At 42.5% G+C, this 13,549-nt stretch overlaps 1 protein-coding gene across 1 annotated transcript; it reads left to right on the top strand.

Annotated features, from left to right (window-relative positions):
- The first annotated feature begins 761 nt into the window (after positions 1 to 761).
- LOC143806439 (uncharacterized) lies at positions 762 to 10,862 on the top strand. Its single transcript, XM_077286990.1, has 8 exons — positions 762 to 1,289; positions 3,307 to 3,445; positions 3,804 to 3,940; positions 4,570 to 4,708; positions 5,273 to 5,382; positions 8,402 to 8,434; positions 9,423 to 9,501; positions 9,802 to 10,862. Exons 1-8 carry the CDS (start codon positions 1,214 to 1,216, stop codon positions 10,037 to 10,039), a joined length of 951 nt encoding a protein of 316 aa, XP_077143105.1. The 5' UTR covers positions 762 to 1,213; the 3' UTR covers positions 10,040 to 10,862.
- Positions 10,863 to 13,549: the final 2,687 nt, after the last annotated feature.

Raw genomic sequence — 13,549 nt, 5'->3', positions numbered from 1 at the left:
CATTTTTTTGGAACAATTCATCAGTATGCAAGTGTCAGGGTGGATTGATTTAAATCACGCCGATTTAAATCATGATTTAAATCAAAAGATTTTTTTCTATTTAAATCGGATCGATTTAAATCATGATTTTAATCATGATTTAAATCACTGATTTAAATCAAAAGGTTTTTTTTAATATAAATCACGATTAAAATGAGAAGTGAGAGCAGTGCGCATGTGCGCCCATAGTTACACGGACGAAACTAGGGGCAACGATCTAACGCCAGGGTGAGGGGGGGACCCCAAAGTAAGTAAAAATCTTTTTTGTTTTACTATATGGCAATAGGTAGGTGTTTAAAAGCAGCATGTCTTAATTGTATAAACTATTAATAGCCTCCACATTTTGTTCATACTGCCCCTTTAATTCCACACTTCTAGCTTGGTTTCACTTTTGGTTTAGTTTCTTTTTCCATTCAGTTGACATGCCCAAACTTGTTGGATAGTCAGCATCCTACAGAAACCTCTGGAAGAGCATGGCATTGTGAATGTTACACATATACAGCCTTTATTCTACTGAGTTAAACAACTCAGCTTTATCTCATGATGGAAGAACCTTTGGATGGTAAAATATTTTCCTCAAAAAGCAGTTTATTGAAAAAAATCCGATTTAAATCAAAAAAATCCGATTTAAATCAAAAAAATCCGATTTTTTTGATTTTTTTAAAAAAACATTGATTTTTATCCACCCTGGCAAGTGTTCGATTTCCCTACAGCGCTCCCGCTTGAGAAATGAGGCATTGCACAGTCCCCATTCACATCAGCAGGTTGTCTCCTCCAGAGCAAGAGACGCTTTTTGTAACTACTCGGTCCAATGGATGAGGTTTGAGAAGTTAGGGTCAGATTAGGGTGTATTTAAGGGGGATTTCTAAATGGGGACAACCCCTTTAAACTGATCTCCAGGTCTGGCTGCTGTATAAGGGTGTAGGGTATAATCCAGTGATATGATCTCAGATGGCTGCAGTCACAGATCCCACATGGTGACTTCTCAGGTACAGAATGACGCTGATGACACAGCTGCGGGTGCGTTCTCACGTCACAGCCCCGTGTTCTGCCCCGGGGGTGTGGGCCGGTCTGTGTCACACAAGATTTGGCTCCAGATCCTCCCTGTAGTATTAGAAGAAGCACGATCCCTCCAGACAGCAGATCTCCGGGACTAGGAGTGGAGGCCGTCAGCATGATCCACCAAACCTTACACCTCTGCGTTCTCATCTCGTCCATCGGAATCTCATCTTCTGCAGACTCCATACAAGGTGAGCCGATCCCACCAGGTCTTGGCCGTAGCCCTCTGACTACAACATTTGTGCTTTCTTCTACCCTACATTGGCAACTGTGGCTTTAACCGGGGGGCTATGCTATATTGAGGGCAGAGGTAACTATTCAAGCAGAGGGGACCTAAAAGCCCCTCTACACACTGACGGACACAGACAGAAGAGGCCCCTGTACAAAAACAATACATGGGCCCCTTTGCAGTCCAGTAGCTCCTCATAATGCACAATTCCACCTGCTTTGGGGGTGTTAGTGGCCCCCTTACCACTTGGGCCCCAGGAAGAACCTATTATATGTCAGCACATAGAAAATCCAGTGCTGTAAGTGGCACATGGCGGGTGCGGACCCCGTTATAGATTTTGCATTAGAGCCAAGGGCATTTGCAATATACAGAATGGTTTACAAAATAAACCCGCCTTCTCCGCCTCACTAATAATACTGCAACCTCACTCCGCATCAGCCAGCTACAATCCCTTTAAGGTTAACTTCTTAAAGGTGTGCTCCTGTGTTTTATACACTTATTACCTCCTGTTTAGGTCTATGCTATATATTATGTTCCTGTCTAATAACCTTGCATCTCTGTGTTTATATACTCCGTACCTAAAGCAATGGAGACTTTGTAGAAAATGCAAAAACGGGGACCCGTAATGGGTCATCACAGACCTCCCCCCCCCCCCCCCCCCCGGGATAAAAAGGCCCCAAACCTAATTCATTTTTAAGTTCCCTTATGGGACCTGAAGGTATTTTGATTATTTATTCTGTATACTGTGATATCACTGTGTTGCAGTATATAGAGGTGCTTCTCACAAAATTAGAATATCAAGAAAACATTAATTTAATTTAAGTTCTTCAATACAAAAAGTGAAACTCATATATTATATAGAGTCATTACACACAGAGTGATCTATTTCATGTGTGTCAATGTTGCCTTCTGGACATCTGTCAGGTCAGCAGTCTTCCCCATGATTGTGGAGCTACTGAAACAGACTAAGGGACCTTTGTAAACACTTAGGAGCCTTTGCAGGTGGTTTTTGTTCATTATTCTAATTTACTGAGATAATAACTTTTGGGTTTTCATTGGCTGTAAGCCATAATCATCAACATTAACAGAAATTAACACTTGAAGTAGATCACTCTGTGTGTAATCACTCTATATAATATAGGAGTTTCACTTTTTGTATTGAAGAACTTAAATACATTTAACTTTTTGATGATTTTCTAATTTTGTGAGAAGCACCTGTAAAAGAAATGACCATGCTATGGGCCCCGTAACAATTACATGGCGCGATTGCTCTGCTCTGTGGTTACACAGCAGCGATCAGAGCTAGCTCCGGTTGCTGCTGTTAGAGGCAGGTGCTGGCTGTATAACACAGCCAGTATGGACCGTGAATGGTGTATGCTTCACTCGTGAGCTCGCTCTATACTCCCACTCCCAACATACACGCTCGTCACACTTCACAAAGTAGTTAACATTTATATTTCCATCTTATAAAGCGATAGCATATGGCTAGGATTGGCCATCATTTTACATTTAGTGGCGGTCCAACATCAGAGAACCCCTACGATCCTGAGAATGAAGGGGTTATGTAGGTGATTAAATATTGAGTACGGCACAGAAAAGACAGCCAGTACAATTCCCAAGGTCCTGGAGGGCGGTTGTCACCCATAAATCGGCTCCATTTCTGCCCATAGATTGGATCAGGCATTATAGATCAGACTGCAATACCAAACACAGCCAAGTGTGGCGCTACACTAACATATGCATTTCAGCATCTCTCCATCAATGTAATAAATCTTGTGGTCATGGACCTTCCTTTCCTTCTGTTTCGTCCATGCATTATACAGAGAGTCCATAGATTTCAATGGGAACTTGTAATGCTCTGTTTCACCTGCAGAGGCACTGCAGGGAAATTTAACACAACCCCTGCATTGTTAACCCTTTAATTAACATCTATTTAAAAAACAATTAAGTAAATATTTTTTATTTTTTTTTCCTACCAGTAATTTCCGGAGTGTTCATGCCAAATAATATCTCAGTTGATTATGATGGCGCCAAAGTGGCCTGTGCCGCGCACTACAGCAGACTGGCGACATTGGAGAATATCACTTTTGCGTTTACAAAGGGCTACGAGTTCTGCAAGTAAGTAAGGCCGACGATATGGGAAAGCCTGTTATATGTTTATGACCATGGCTGTGATCAATGAGTGGAACAGGCGACCACGAGAGGTGGTGAGTTCTCCTTCAATGGAAGTCTTCACATAGAGGCTGGACAGACATCTGTCAGATGGTTTAGTGAGTCTTGCATTGAGCAGGGGGTCGGAGACGAGGACCCTGGAGGTCCCTTCCAACTTTTTGCATTAAAAAGACACTCTGTTATTAGAGATGGAAGACCACTAAGTCTCTATCGTTTGCAACAATGAGAGGTGGGAGGTTTTGTTTCGGGGGTGAATACATATAGTAAAGCTGATATTTAACTTTCTTTTTTTTTTTTTAACCAGGTGGGGCTGGATAGAGGAGAAGAGACTTGTCATGCTCCGTCTGACGCCATTTAAAGGGTGTGCTGATTATAACGTTGGTGTTATGATCAGAGACTGTCCGAACATCAGATCCACATTCTGTGTCAATAGCTCCTCAGGTGAGTCCATCCACGGAGATATCTGCAAAACTATTATCTTCTCAGACAACCTGGTGCTGCTGATATCGTACACGAGACTTTCTATTTATGTATCGGGATCAGTAGGATGCAGGCAAGTTCAACAGTTTGAGCACAGCAGGTCAGTATGAGCGCAGCAGAGCAGTATGAGCGTAGTAAACCAGTTTAAGCACAGCGGTCCAGTTTGAGCGCAGCGGACCAGTATGAGCACAGCGGACCAGTATGAGCACAGCAGACCAGTATGAGCACAGCAAACCAGTATGAGCACAGAGGAACCAGTTCGAGTGCAGTAAACCAGTTTAAGTACAGCAGGCCAGTTTGACCGCAGTAAACCAGTTTAAGCACAGCAGATTATTTTGAGTGCAGCAGGCCAGTTTGAGCGCAGCAGAACTGTTGGAGCGCAGCAGGCCAGTTGGAGCGCAGCAGGCTAGTTGGAGCACAGCAGACCAGTTTGATTGCAGCGGACCAGTTTGAGCACAGCGGACCAGTTTGAGCACAGGGGACTAGTTTGAGCACAGCAGACCAGTATGAGCACAGCAGACCTGTATGAGCACAGCGAATCAGTTCATGTATGACGTAATGATGAAATTTGGTCCTTTCCATACATCCAGGGACGATTCAGATACTTCCTATACCTACCAGTCTAGTCCCATCCTATGAAAACGCCAGCAAAACCTGCACAGGCAGCGAACTCACCATAGCCACCAAAGAGGAGGTGGAGGAGAATAAAGGTCTCATAGCAAACAGCGGGTAAGATGTGATCCATTGAGTGCAAATGGGAGGTATTTTGTGCTGTTCATCCTGATCCTCCTGGTTCATGACTTCTAGAACTACTGAGACCCTCAGGATGTATCTCAGATAGATGTACAGTAACAAGTCTCAGCCGTGAGCCTAAGAACTGATATGGCCGGACTTCTTGTTGTCAACAAAAACGTAACTCTGGCATCTTCTCTCCAAATGTCTTAATAAAACGGATTTATCCTAAAAATGCAACAAACTTTTGCTGTTGCCGTAACTTTTCAACCATTCTTTTCAAAAGCAACACGTTGGCTTGAATTAGGAAAAAACTTGGCTGCCCTCGTCCACAAACAGCACCACCTCGATCCACAGTTTGTGTCTGGTCTCCATTGAAGTGAATGGAGCATAGCTGCAGTACCGCACACAACCTGCGGACAGCTGGGGCACTGTGGTTTTGTCTTTTTTTTTTAAGAAAGCTGCCATGTGTCTCTAATCCTGCATAAAGTTATATGTGTCATATAATAACACCGTGCGATGTACGATGTGTGACCATGTCGGTACTTTTTCTTCCATCAGTCTTGCCTGGTATAATTGGGGAGTGGGAAAGGTGAGCGGCAAGATTTTTGAACAGAATACCTGTGATGATACGATAAGTTACGGTTCAGCCTTCTGCTATAATCCGGCCTGTAAGTATTCACCAAACAATCAATAAGTACAAGAATTATCATCGGGAAATAACCTGATAATGCCTATCATATATATAGATAACACAAGACCCACCATTCACAATAGGTGGTGTCACAGCTCACCTCCTCCTCCTGTACAATGACTGATAACACCTCTATATACAGTAGATAACACATGATCCACCATTCACAATAGGTGATGTCACAGCTCACCTCTTCCTCCTGTACAATGACTGATAACACATCTATATACAGTAGATAAAACAGGATCCACCATTCACAAAAGGTGATGTCACAGCTCACCTCCTCCTCCTCCTGTACAATGACTGATAACACCACTATATACAGTAGATAACGCAGGATCCACCATTCACAATAGGTGATGTCACAGCTCACCACCTCCTCCTGTACAATGACTGGTAACACCTCTATATACAGTAGATAACATTGGATCCACCATTCACAATAGGCTATATCACAGCTCACCTCTTCCTCCTGTACAATGACTGATAACACCTCTATATACAGTAGATAACACAGGATCCATCATTCACAATAGGTGGTGTCACAACTCACCTCTTCCTCCTGTACAATGACTGATAACACCTCTATATACAGTAGATAACACAGGATCCATCATTCACAATAGGTGGTGTCACAACTCACCTCTTCCTCCTGTACAATGACTGATAACACATCTATATACAGTAGATAACACAGGATCCACCATTCACAATAGGTGATGTCACAGCTCACCTCCTCATCCTGTACAATGACTGATAACACCTATATATACAATAGATAACACAGGATCCATCATTCACAATAGGTGGTGTCACAGCTCACCTCCTCCTCCTGTACAATGACTGATAACACCTCTATATACAGTAGATAACACAGGATCCACTATTCACAATAGGTTATATCACAGCTCACCTCCTCCTCCTGTACAATGACTGATAACACATCTATATACAGTAGATAACACAGAATCCACCATTCACAATAGGTTATATCACAGCTCACCTCTTCCTCCTGTACAATGACTGATAACACCTCTATATACAGTAGATAACACAGGATCCACCATTCACAATAGGTTATATCACAGCTCACCTCCTCCTCCTGTACAATGAGTGATAATAGCTCTATACACAGTAGATAACACAGGATCCATCATTCACAATTGATGATGTCACAACTCACCTCCTCCTCCTGTACAATGACTGGTAATACCTCTATATACAGTAGATAACACAGGATCCACCATTCACAATAGGTGATATCACAGCTCACCTCTTCCTCCTCCTGTACAATGACCGATAACACCTCTATATACAGTAGATGACACAGGATGTTCCATTCACAATAGGTGATGTCACAGCTCACCTCCTCCTCCTGTATAATGACTGATAACACCTCTATATACAGTAGATAACACAGGATCCACCATTCACAATAGGTGATGTCACAGCTCACCTCCTCCTACTGTACAATGACTGATAACACCTCTATATACAGTAGATAACACAGGATCCACCAATCACAATAGGTGATGTCACAGCTCACCTCCTCCCCCTGTATAATGACTGATAACACCTCTATATACAGTAGATAACACGGGATCCACCATTCACAATAGGTGATGTCACAGCTCACCTCCTCGTCCTGTACAATGACTGATAACACATCTATATACAGTAGATAACACAGGATCCACCATTCACAATAGGTGATATCACAGCTCACCTCCTCCTCCTGTACAATGATTAATAACACCTCTATATACAGTAGATAACACAGGATGTTCCATTCACAATAGGTGATGTCACAGCTCACCTCCTCCTCCTGTATAATGACTGATAACACCTCTATATACAGTAGATAACACAGGATCCACCATTCACAATAGATGATGTCACAGCTCACCTCCTCCTCCTGTACAATGACTGATCATACCTCTATATACAGTAGATAACACAGGATCCACCATTCACAATAGGTGATATCACAGCTCACCTCCTCCTCCTCCTGTACAATGACTGATAACACCTCTATATGCAGTAGATAACACAGGATCCACCATTCACAATAGGTGATGTCACAGCTCACCTCCTCCTCCTGTATAATGACTGATAACATTTCTATATACAGTAGGTAACACAGGATCCACCATTCACAATAGGTGATGTCACAGCTCACCTCCTCCTCCTGTACAATGACTGATAACACCTCTATATACAGTAGATAACACAGGATGTTCCATTCACAATAGGTGATGTCACAGCTCACCTCTTCCTCCTGTATAATGACTGATAACACCTCTATATACAGTAGATAACACAGGATCCACCCTTCACAATATATGAAAACAGATTTTCTAAACCCATTAACCCTTTTAAGGATTCAGTCTGGCCCCCAAAAAATGATGTATGTGTATTTAGCCATCATTCTCAGGGCCATGTTATGGGTCTGTAATACTGATCTCTCAATCTAGGGCTAATTTATACCCTTTAGGGGTCTGTTCACATGATGCATTTCTTGGGTACACTATTTTTGTCTCGCATTGTTTTTGCCCCGTTCACACATAAGGTTTTTAAACATTTTTTGCATATGACAAGAAAACCGCAGATGCATATTTTGATCTTTTTTTTTTACTATCCCACTTTGATCTCAATAGAGAAAAACTTCAGTAAAAATTATCAAAGAATTGAATATGCTGCAGATTTTAAAAAATGGTTAAAAAAAAGCAAGCAAAAAAAATGAAATGTGTGAATGTGATTTTAGATCATAACGTGAGAACGCAGGATAAGGAATCTTGTAAAAAAAAATGTATCATGTGAATAAGGCTTTGCATGCAATTTTGCAATTTTGTAAAATCGCTGTAAAAAAATTTATAGTTTTTGCATCAATTTCAGAAATGTATAGTAAACCGTGAACTCATCATGTGAACATGGCCTTAGTACGTTTTTGCAGTCTGTGCAAGGAACATCATGTAATGCATTTTGTTGTCTTACAGTGTCTGATGTCCTCATAATACAAGATAACCAGAGTAAGTTCCTGTTATTATTTGTTGTGATTTTATATATTTATTTTATATAATTCCACATTAAACATTACACCAAGTGCGTGGCCGTATATATAGGACTGGCCTTGGCACTAAATCTATGCCATATGCCCAGCGCCCTAATTCAGCCATGTACATCAACTTCAAAGTTGTTTTTTTTTCATTATTGTACGTTGGTGCTTTTGTACCGATTTGTATCTATTTTATTTTTCTTTTCTCTATTTGTATCAATAAAGTATTTGAAGGATTCACGGAAGGTAGGGATGAATTGGTCACTGTTCGACAATTAAAATGACGCCTATATCATCCCGATCGGTTGTTTAATTGCGGAGAAATCCTTACTTTTATCCATATGTAAATTTGACTGCAAGTGCACTGGGTGTTTCATGTGCACTTGCAGTCCACAGCTTCTCTGCAGTTGCTGCTCGATTGGCTGCAGAGACAGATGATGTTTTTTTGTAGATAATATTATTTACAACAGCTGCCGATCGAGCAGATGAGAACGACGCTGGACAGGGAGAACTGAAGAGGAGTCATGGACTGCAAGTGCATTATCAACGTCCTGCGCACTTGCAGTCTGATTTGCATATCGATAAAAATACTGATTTCTCTGCAATGACACAACGGATCGGGATGATATATATATCGTTTTAATCGTTAAACAGTGACCAATACATCACTCTTCCTGACTGCCGCTTAAAACGTTGCTGACAGATTGCCCCTGTGCAAAACGGGAGCCTATGGGCAACATATGCCATTGTATGCCTATAAAGTGGAGCAGGTCACATACTTTCATTCAAGAAAGTGCTCTCTTCATATATCTCAAATGGAAGGATCCAGTGCAATGTGAACAGAGCCCTGTTCTCAGGAGTCCCACAATGCATTGCTCCCTGAGAATTGGAAACCTGCAGAATTCTGTATTTCCATGTAATTGATGACTCTTCCTCACCCTTCTGCTTCTTGTTATTTACAGCCTGGAAGAAAATCGCCATCGGGTGCATCATTGCCTTCATATTTGTAACATTACTTCTAACCGCTGCCTTCATGAGAGGGTGAGTAGCAGGAAAAACCTGCACGGCTCCATCCGGTAGTCGGAGCTACTCCTTGCTTAGGTTAATGGAGTGGATTAGAATAGAAAATGCTCCTTTATTACCTTCAGTTCTTTTTTTTTTTTCCTGAAACAGCACCACCCCCTATGGATAGGTCTTGCCTGGTATTGCAATCACACAAAACGAGCTAAGCTGCATTACCACATACAACCTCTGCAAAAGGGTGGCGCTGTTTCTCATTAGAAACTAGCTAAGCATCTTTCTGATCGTCCTGAACATAACGTATATATTTTTATTCTCCAGAAATAAATGTATATGCTGCATGGGAGAACAGAGAAGTCACGCATCTGAGACCACACAAGTCCCTGTACCCACATGGAACACCACCAGTATTTACCGGCGTATTAGTCACGCAAGCAAGGACATCGTTTATGACAACATGGTCAACCCGGCTAAGCGTCTCCCGGTGATCCAACCGGAATTGAGCTTCTATAAGACGCACTACAGTAATATGGGATTTGACACCACCGGGGAAGAGTGAGGACAACATATGGGAAGATGGGGACGAGTCGGAGACCTGGATTCATTCAAGACCTTTAATTAAAAATCCTATTTAAAGTGGGAGTCAAAATGCGAATCCCAGCGCCATCAATGGGGGACGATTTTCTGTGGAAAACCAGGAATATCCTTTGTGACAGCCACTGGAGGGGAATTGTATTATTACATAGCGACCATTCAGATGAATGGATGTCCAAGGAGTCCTGGAGCTGCTTGTAGGGGCCACCTCTCCTTTATGGCTCCTAGGAGCCCCCTTTATGATGTCTTTATGCCCCAGTAAGACAGAAATCCTGATGATTGACAGTTGGGATCAGCAACATGGAGGCACCACTGGCCCTTTCTGTGAGCTCTCTGATGTTGCTACATTAGGCAGCTTTGTTTCTGGAGCGCAGGAGCACCGAGGCCGGCCAGATGCCGTGATCCTGCCAGCTTCAGAGCAGCGCTTACAAGCTCTATTGGAAAGCACTTGTAAGTGCTGTGCTCCTCACTTAGGAAATCAACCACTGCTGATAGACTGTGCACAGTGACTGGTATCCTAGACAGTAAACCATAAAATTAAAGATCCCTATATTTTAGAGACCGTGAATTGTAAAGTTGCTTGTTTTACAAGCTCGTTGCAATTTTAACCATTTATTATTGAGAAAACCCCTTTAAGTGATGTCACTGCTTTTACATGTTGCTTCAATCATTGCCCCTTTGCAATATATTATATATATTTATATATATATTTACTAGTAAAATCCAGTGAAAACAGGACGATTAAACTGTAACAGGACAGGTTTTAAAGGGCCACTGTCACCCCCCTCCAGCCGTTATAAACTAAAAGAGCCACCTTGTGCAGCAGTAATGCTGCATTCTAACAAGGTGGCTCTTTTAGTTTTTGGTTCAAGTATTCCCAAAATAAAGCGTTTTGAAACTTATCCAAAATACCTGTCTTTAGCCAGGGAGGCGGGTCCTCACTCCCCAGCTTGAACCGCTACTCTGCCGTCACTCAAATCTTCAGGGGCTTTCGGCGCCGCCCCCTCCACGCTTTTTTCTCTTCAAAACCGGCGCCTGCGCTGTGTTTAAGCTCTGGCCGTCTGACGTCCCAGCCAGGCTTGCAGACTGCGCCTGTGCGGGCATTGCGGCCACCCACCTTGGGAATCCCAGCCCCGCAGTGTGTTATGCATTATGCACAGTGCGGGGCTAGGATTCCTGGGCATGCGCACTGCGTGTGTCAGCCTGTCACCCAGGTCCCCCGCCTTACAGCGTCTGTATACTGTATACTGTACTGTATACTGTATGAGGAGGCACGATCAGCTGAATACAATATACAGACGCTGTAAGGCGGGGGACCTGGGTGACAGGCTGACACACGCAGTGCGCATGCCCAGGAATCCTAGCCCCGCACTGTGCATAATGCATAACACACTGCGGGGCTGGGATTCCCAAGGTGGGTGGCCGCAATGCCCGCACAGGCACAGTCTGCAAGCCTGGCTGGGACGTCAGACGGCCAGAGCTTAAACACAGCGCAGGCGCCGGTTTTGAAGAGAAAAAAGCACGGAGGGGGCGGCGCCGAAAGCCCCTGAAGATTTGAGTGACGGCAGAGTAGCGGTTCAAGCTGGGGAGTGAGGACCCGCCTCCCTGGCTAAAGACAGGTATTTTGGCTAAGTTTCAAAACGCTTTATTTTGGGAATACTTGAACCAAAAACTAAAAGAGCCACCTTGTTAGAATGCAGCCTTACTGCTGCACAAGGTGGCTCTTTTAGTTTATAACGGCTGGAGGGGGGTGACAGTGGCCCTTTAAATAATTGTTTTTACTGTGTTGTACATCATAAAATGGCCTGTAGGTGTCACTATTTCTATTGTAAAATTGCGCCGCTATAATAAAACATTTTTTTTTAAGTGAGAGCCATTCAGTTTATATTTGCATTTAGTGATTTGCAACTTATGTGTCTAATTTTTGCAATAATTACTGGAAAAAAAAATTGTTTAATATGAGTGGCGTGCAAAAGTTGCCGCTGCAATGTACCCCTTTGACAGTGGCATTATATTCAAAGTATGAATTGGTAGTACAAGGGCACTTTGTCTACCCACACATTTCACCTGTGCAAATCAATGATAAATGCAGCAACATTAGTGGTATTATTATTATTATACTATTATGATTATTAATAGGGGCAGTCGCCATAATAAAGGGACTTCATTTTGCTACAATTTGACCCATTGTCCTTGTTATCACTGTATCCATGTAGATACTAACGTAATGTAACTATCCCTTTAAACATTTGGTTGTCCGACTTCATGAATGGGGGAGAGTATTGATAACTATGAACCCAATTTAAAGGCCTCTTGTCTGATTTATTTATTATGTGCTAATAAAATGTATTTCTATAGGATTGATAGTACATTTTATACCTTTTTTTAAATTTTTTTTTACATATTATAAGCCTGGAATTAGCCATTGATTGGATTGCATTGTTTGTGTATAGAAAGGATGAAATCGATCACTGAAGCCCAAAAGTGAAAAGTTGGACCAACCTGGTGATAGAAACATGTCAATATATTATTATTATAATTATTATTTATTGTTATAGCGCCATTTATTCCATGGCGCTTTACATGTGAGGAGAGGTATACATAATAAAAACAGGTACAATAATCTTGAACAATACAAGTCACAACTGGTACAGGAGGAGAAAGGACCCTGCCCGCGAAGGCTCACAATCTACAAGGGATTTGTGAGAATACAATAGGCGAGAGGACCCTGCCCGCGAGGGCTCACAATCTACAAGGGATGGGTGAGGATAGCGTCGGACTGGAGCACCTTGGGCCCACCAGAGAAAATCATTCTTGGGGCCCACTATGTAGCTACATAGAAATAGATACAAGACCACCAATTGTGCGGTAAAAAGCGCTAATATCAGGGTATAATATAAGGTAGTTCATGTCTTAATTATGCAGCAAGGGTTGGGGTAGTTCCCTCACAGAATATAATGTAACCCCCTCATAAAATATAATGCGGTCCCCTCTCATAGAATATAATGCAGCACTCCACAAAATATAATGCAACCCCCTCAGGTATGACGCAGTCCCCACCATAGAATATAATGTAGCACCCCCATAGGGTATAATGCATCCCCCCTCATATAGTATAATGCAACCCACTACAGAATATAATGTAGTCCCCTGAGAGAATGCAGTTCTACCACAGAATATAATGCAGCCCCCCCATAGAGTATACTGTAGCCCCCTCATATAGTATGATGTAGCCCCCATAATATAATGTAGTCCCCTGAGAGAATAATGCAGCCCCACCACAGAATATAATGCATCCCCCATAGAGTATACTGTAACCCCTCATATAGTATGATGTAGCCCCCATAATATAATGTAGTACCCTGAGTATAATGCAGTCCCCCCACAGAATATAATGTAGCCCCCCAGGGCCGTATTTAGAGTTTCTGCTGCCCTAGGCACTTTTAGTGCTGCCTCCCCCTTTTGGTGAGTATGA

The sequence above is a fragment of the Ranitomeya variabilis genome, chromosome 2, assembly GCF_051348905.1.
Source record: "Ranitomeya variabilis isolate aRanVar5 chromosome 2, aRanVar5.hap1, whole genome shotgun sequence".
Classification (NCBI taxonomy): domain Eukaryota; kingdom Metazoa; phylum Chordata; class Amphibia; order Anura; family Dendrobatidae; genus Ranitomeya; species Ranitomeya variabilis.
Note: the sequence above shows the minus strand (reverse complement) of the source record. Positions and strands in the feature narration are given on the sequence as shown.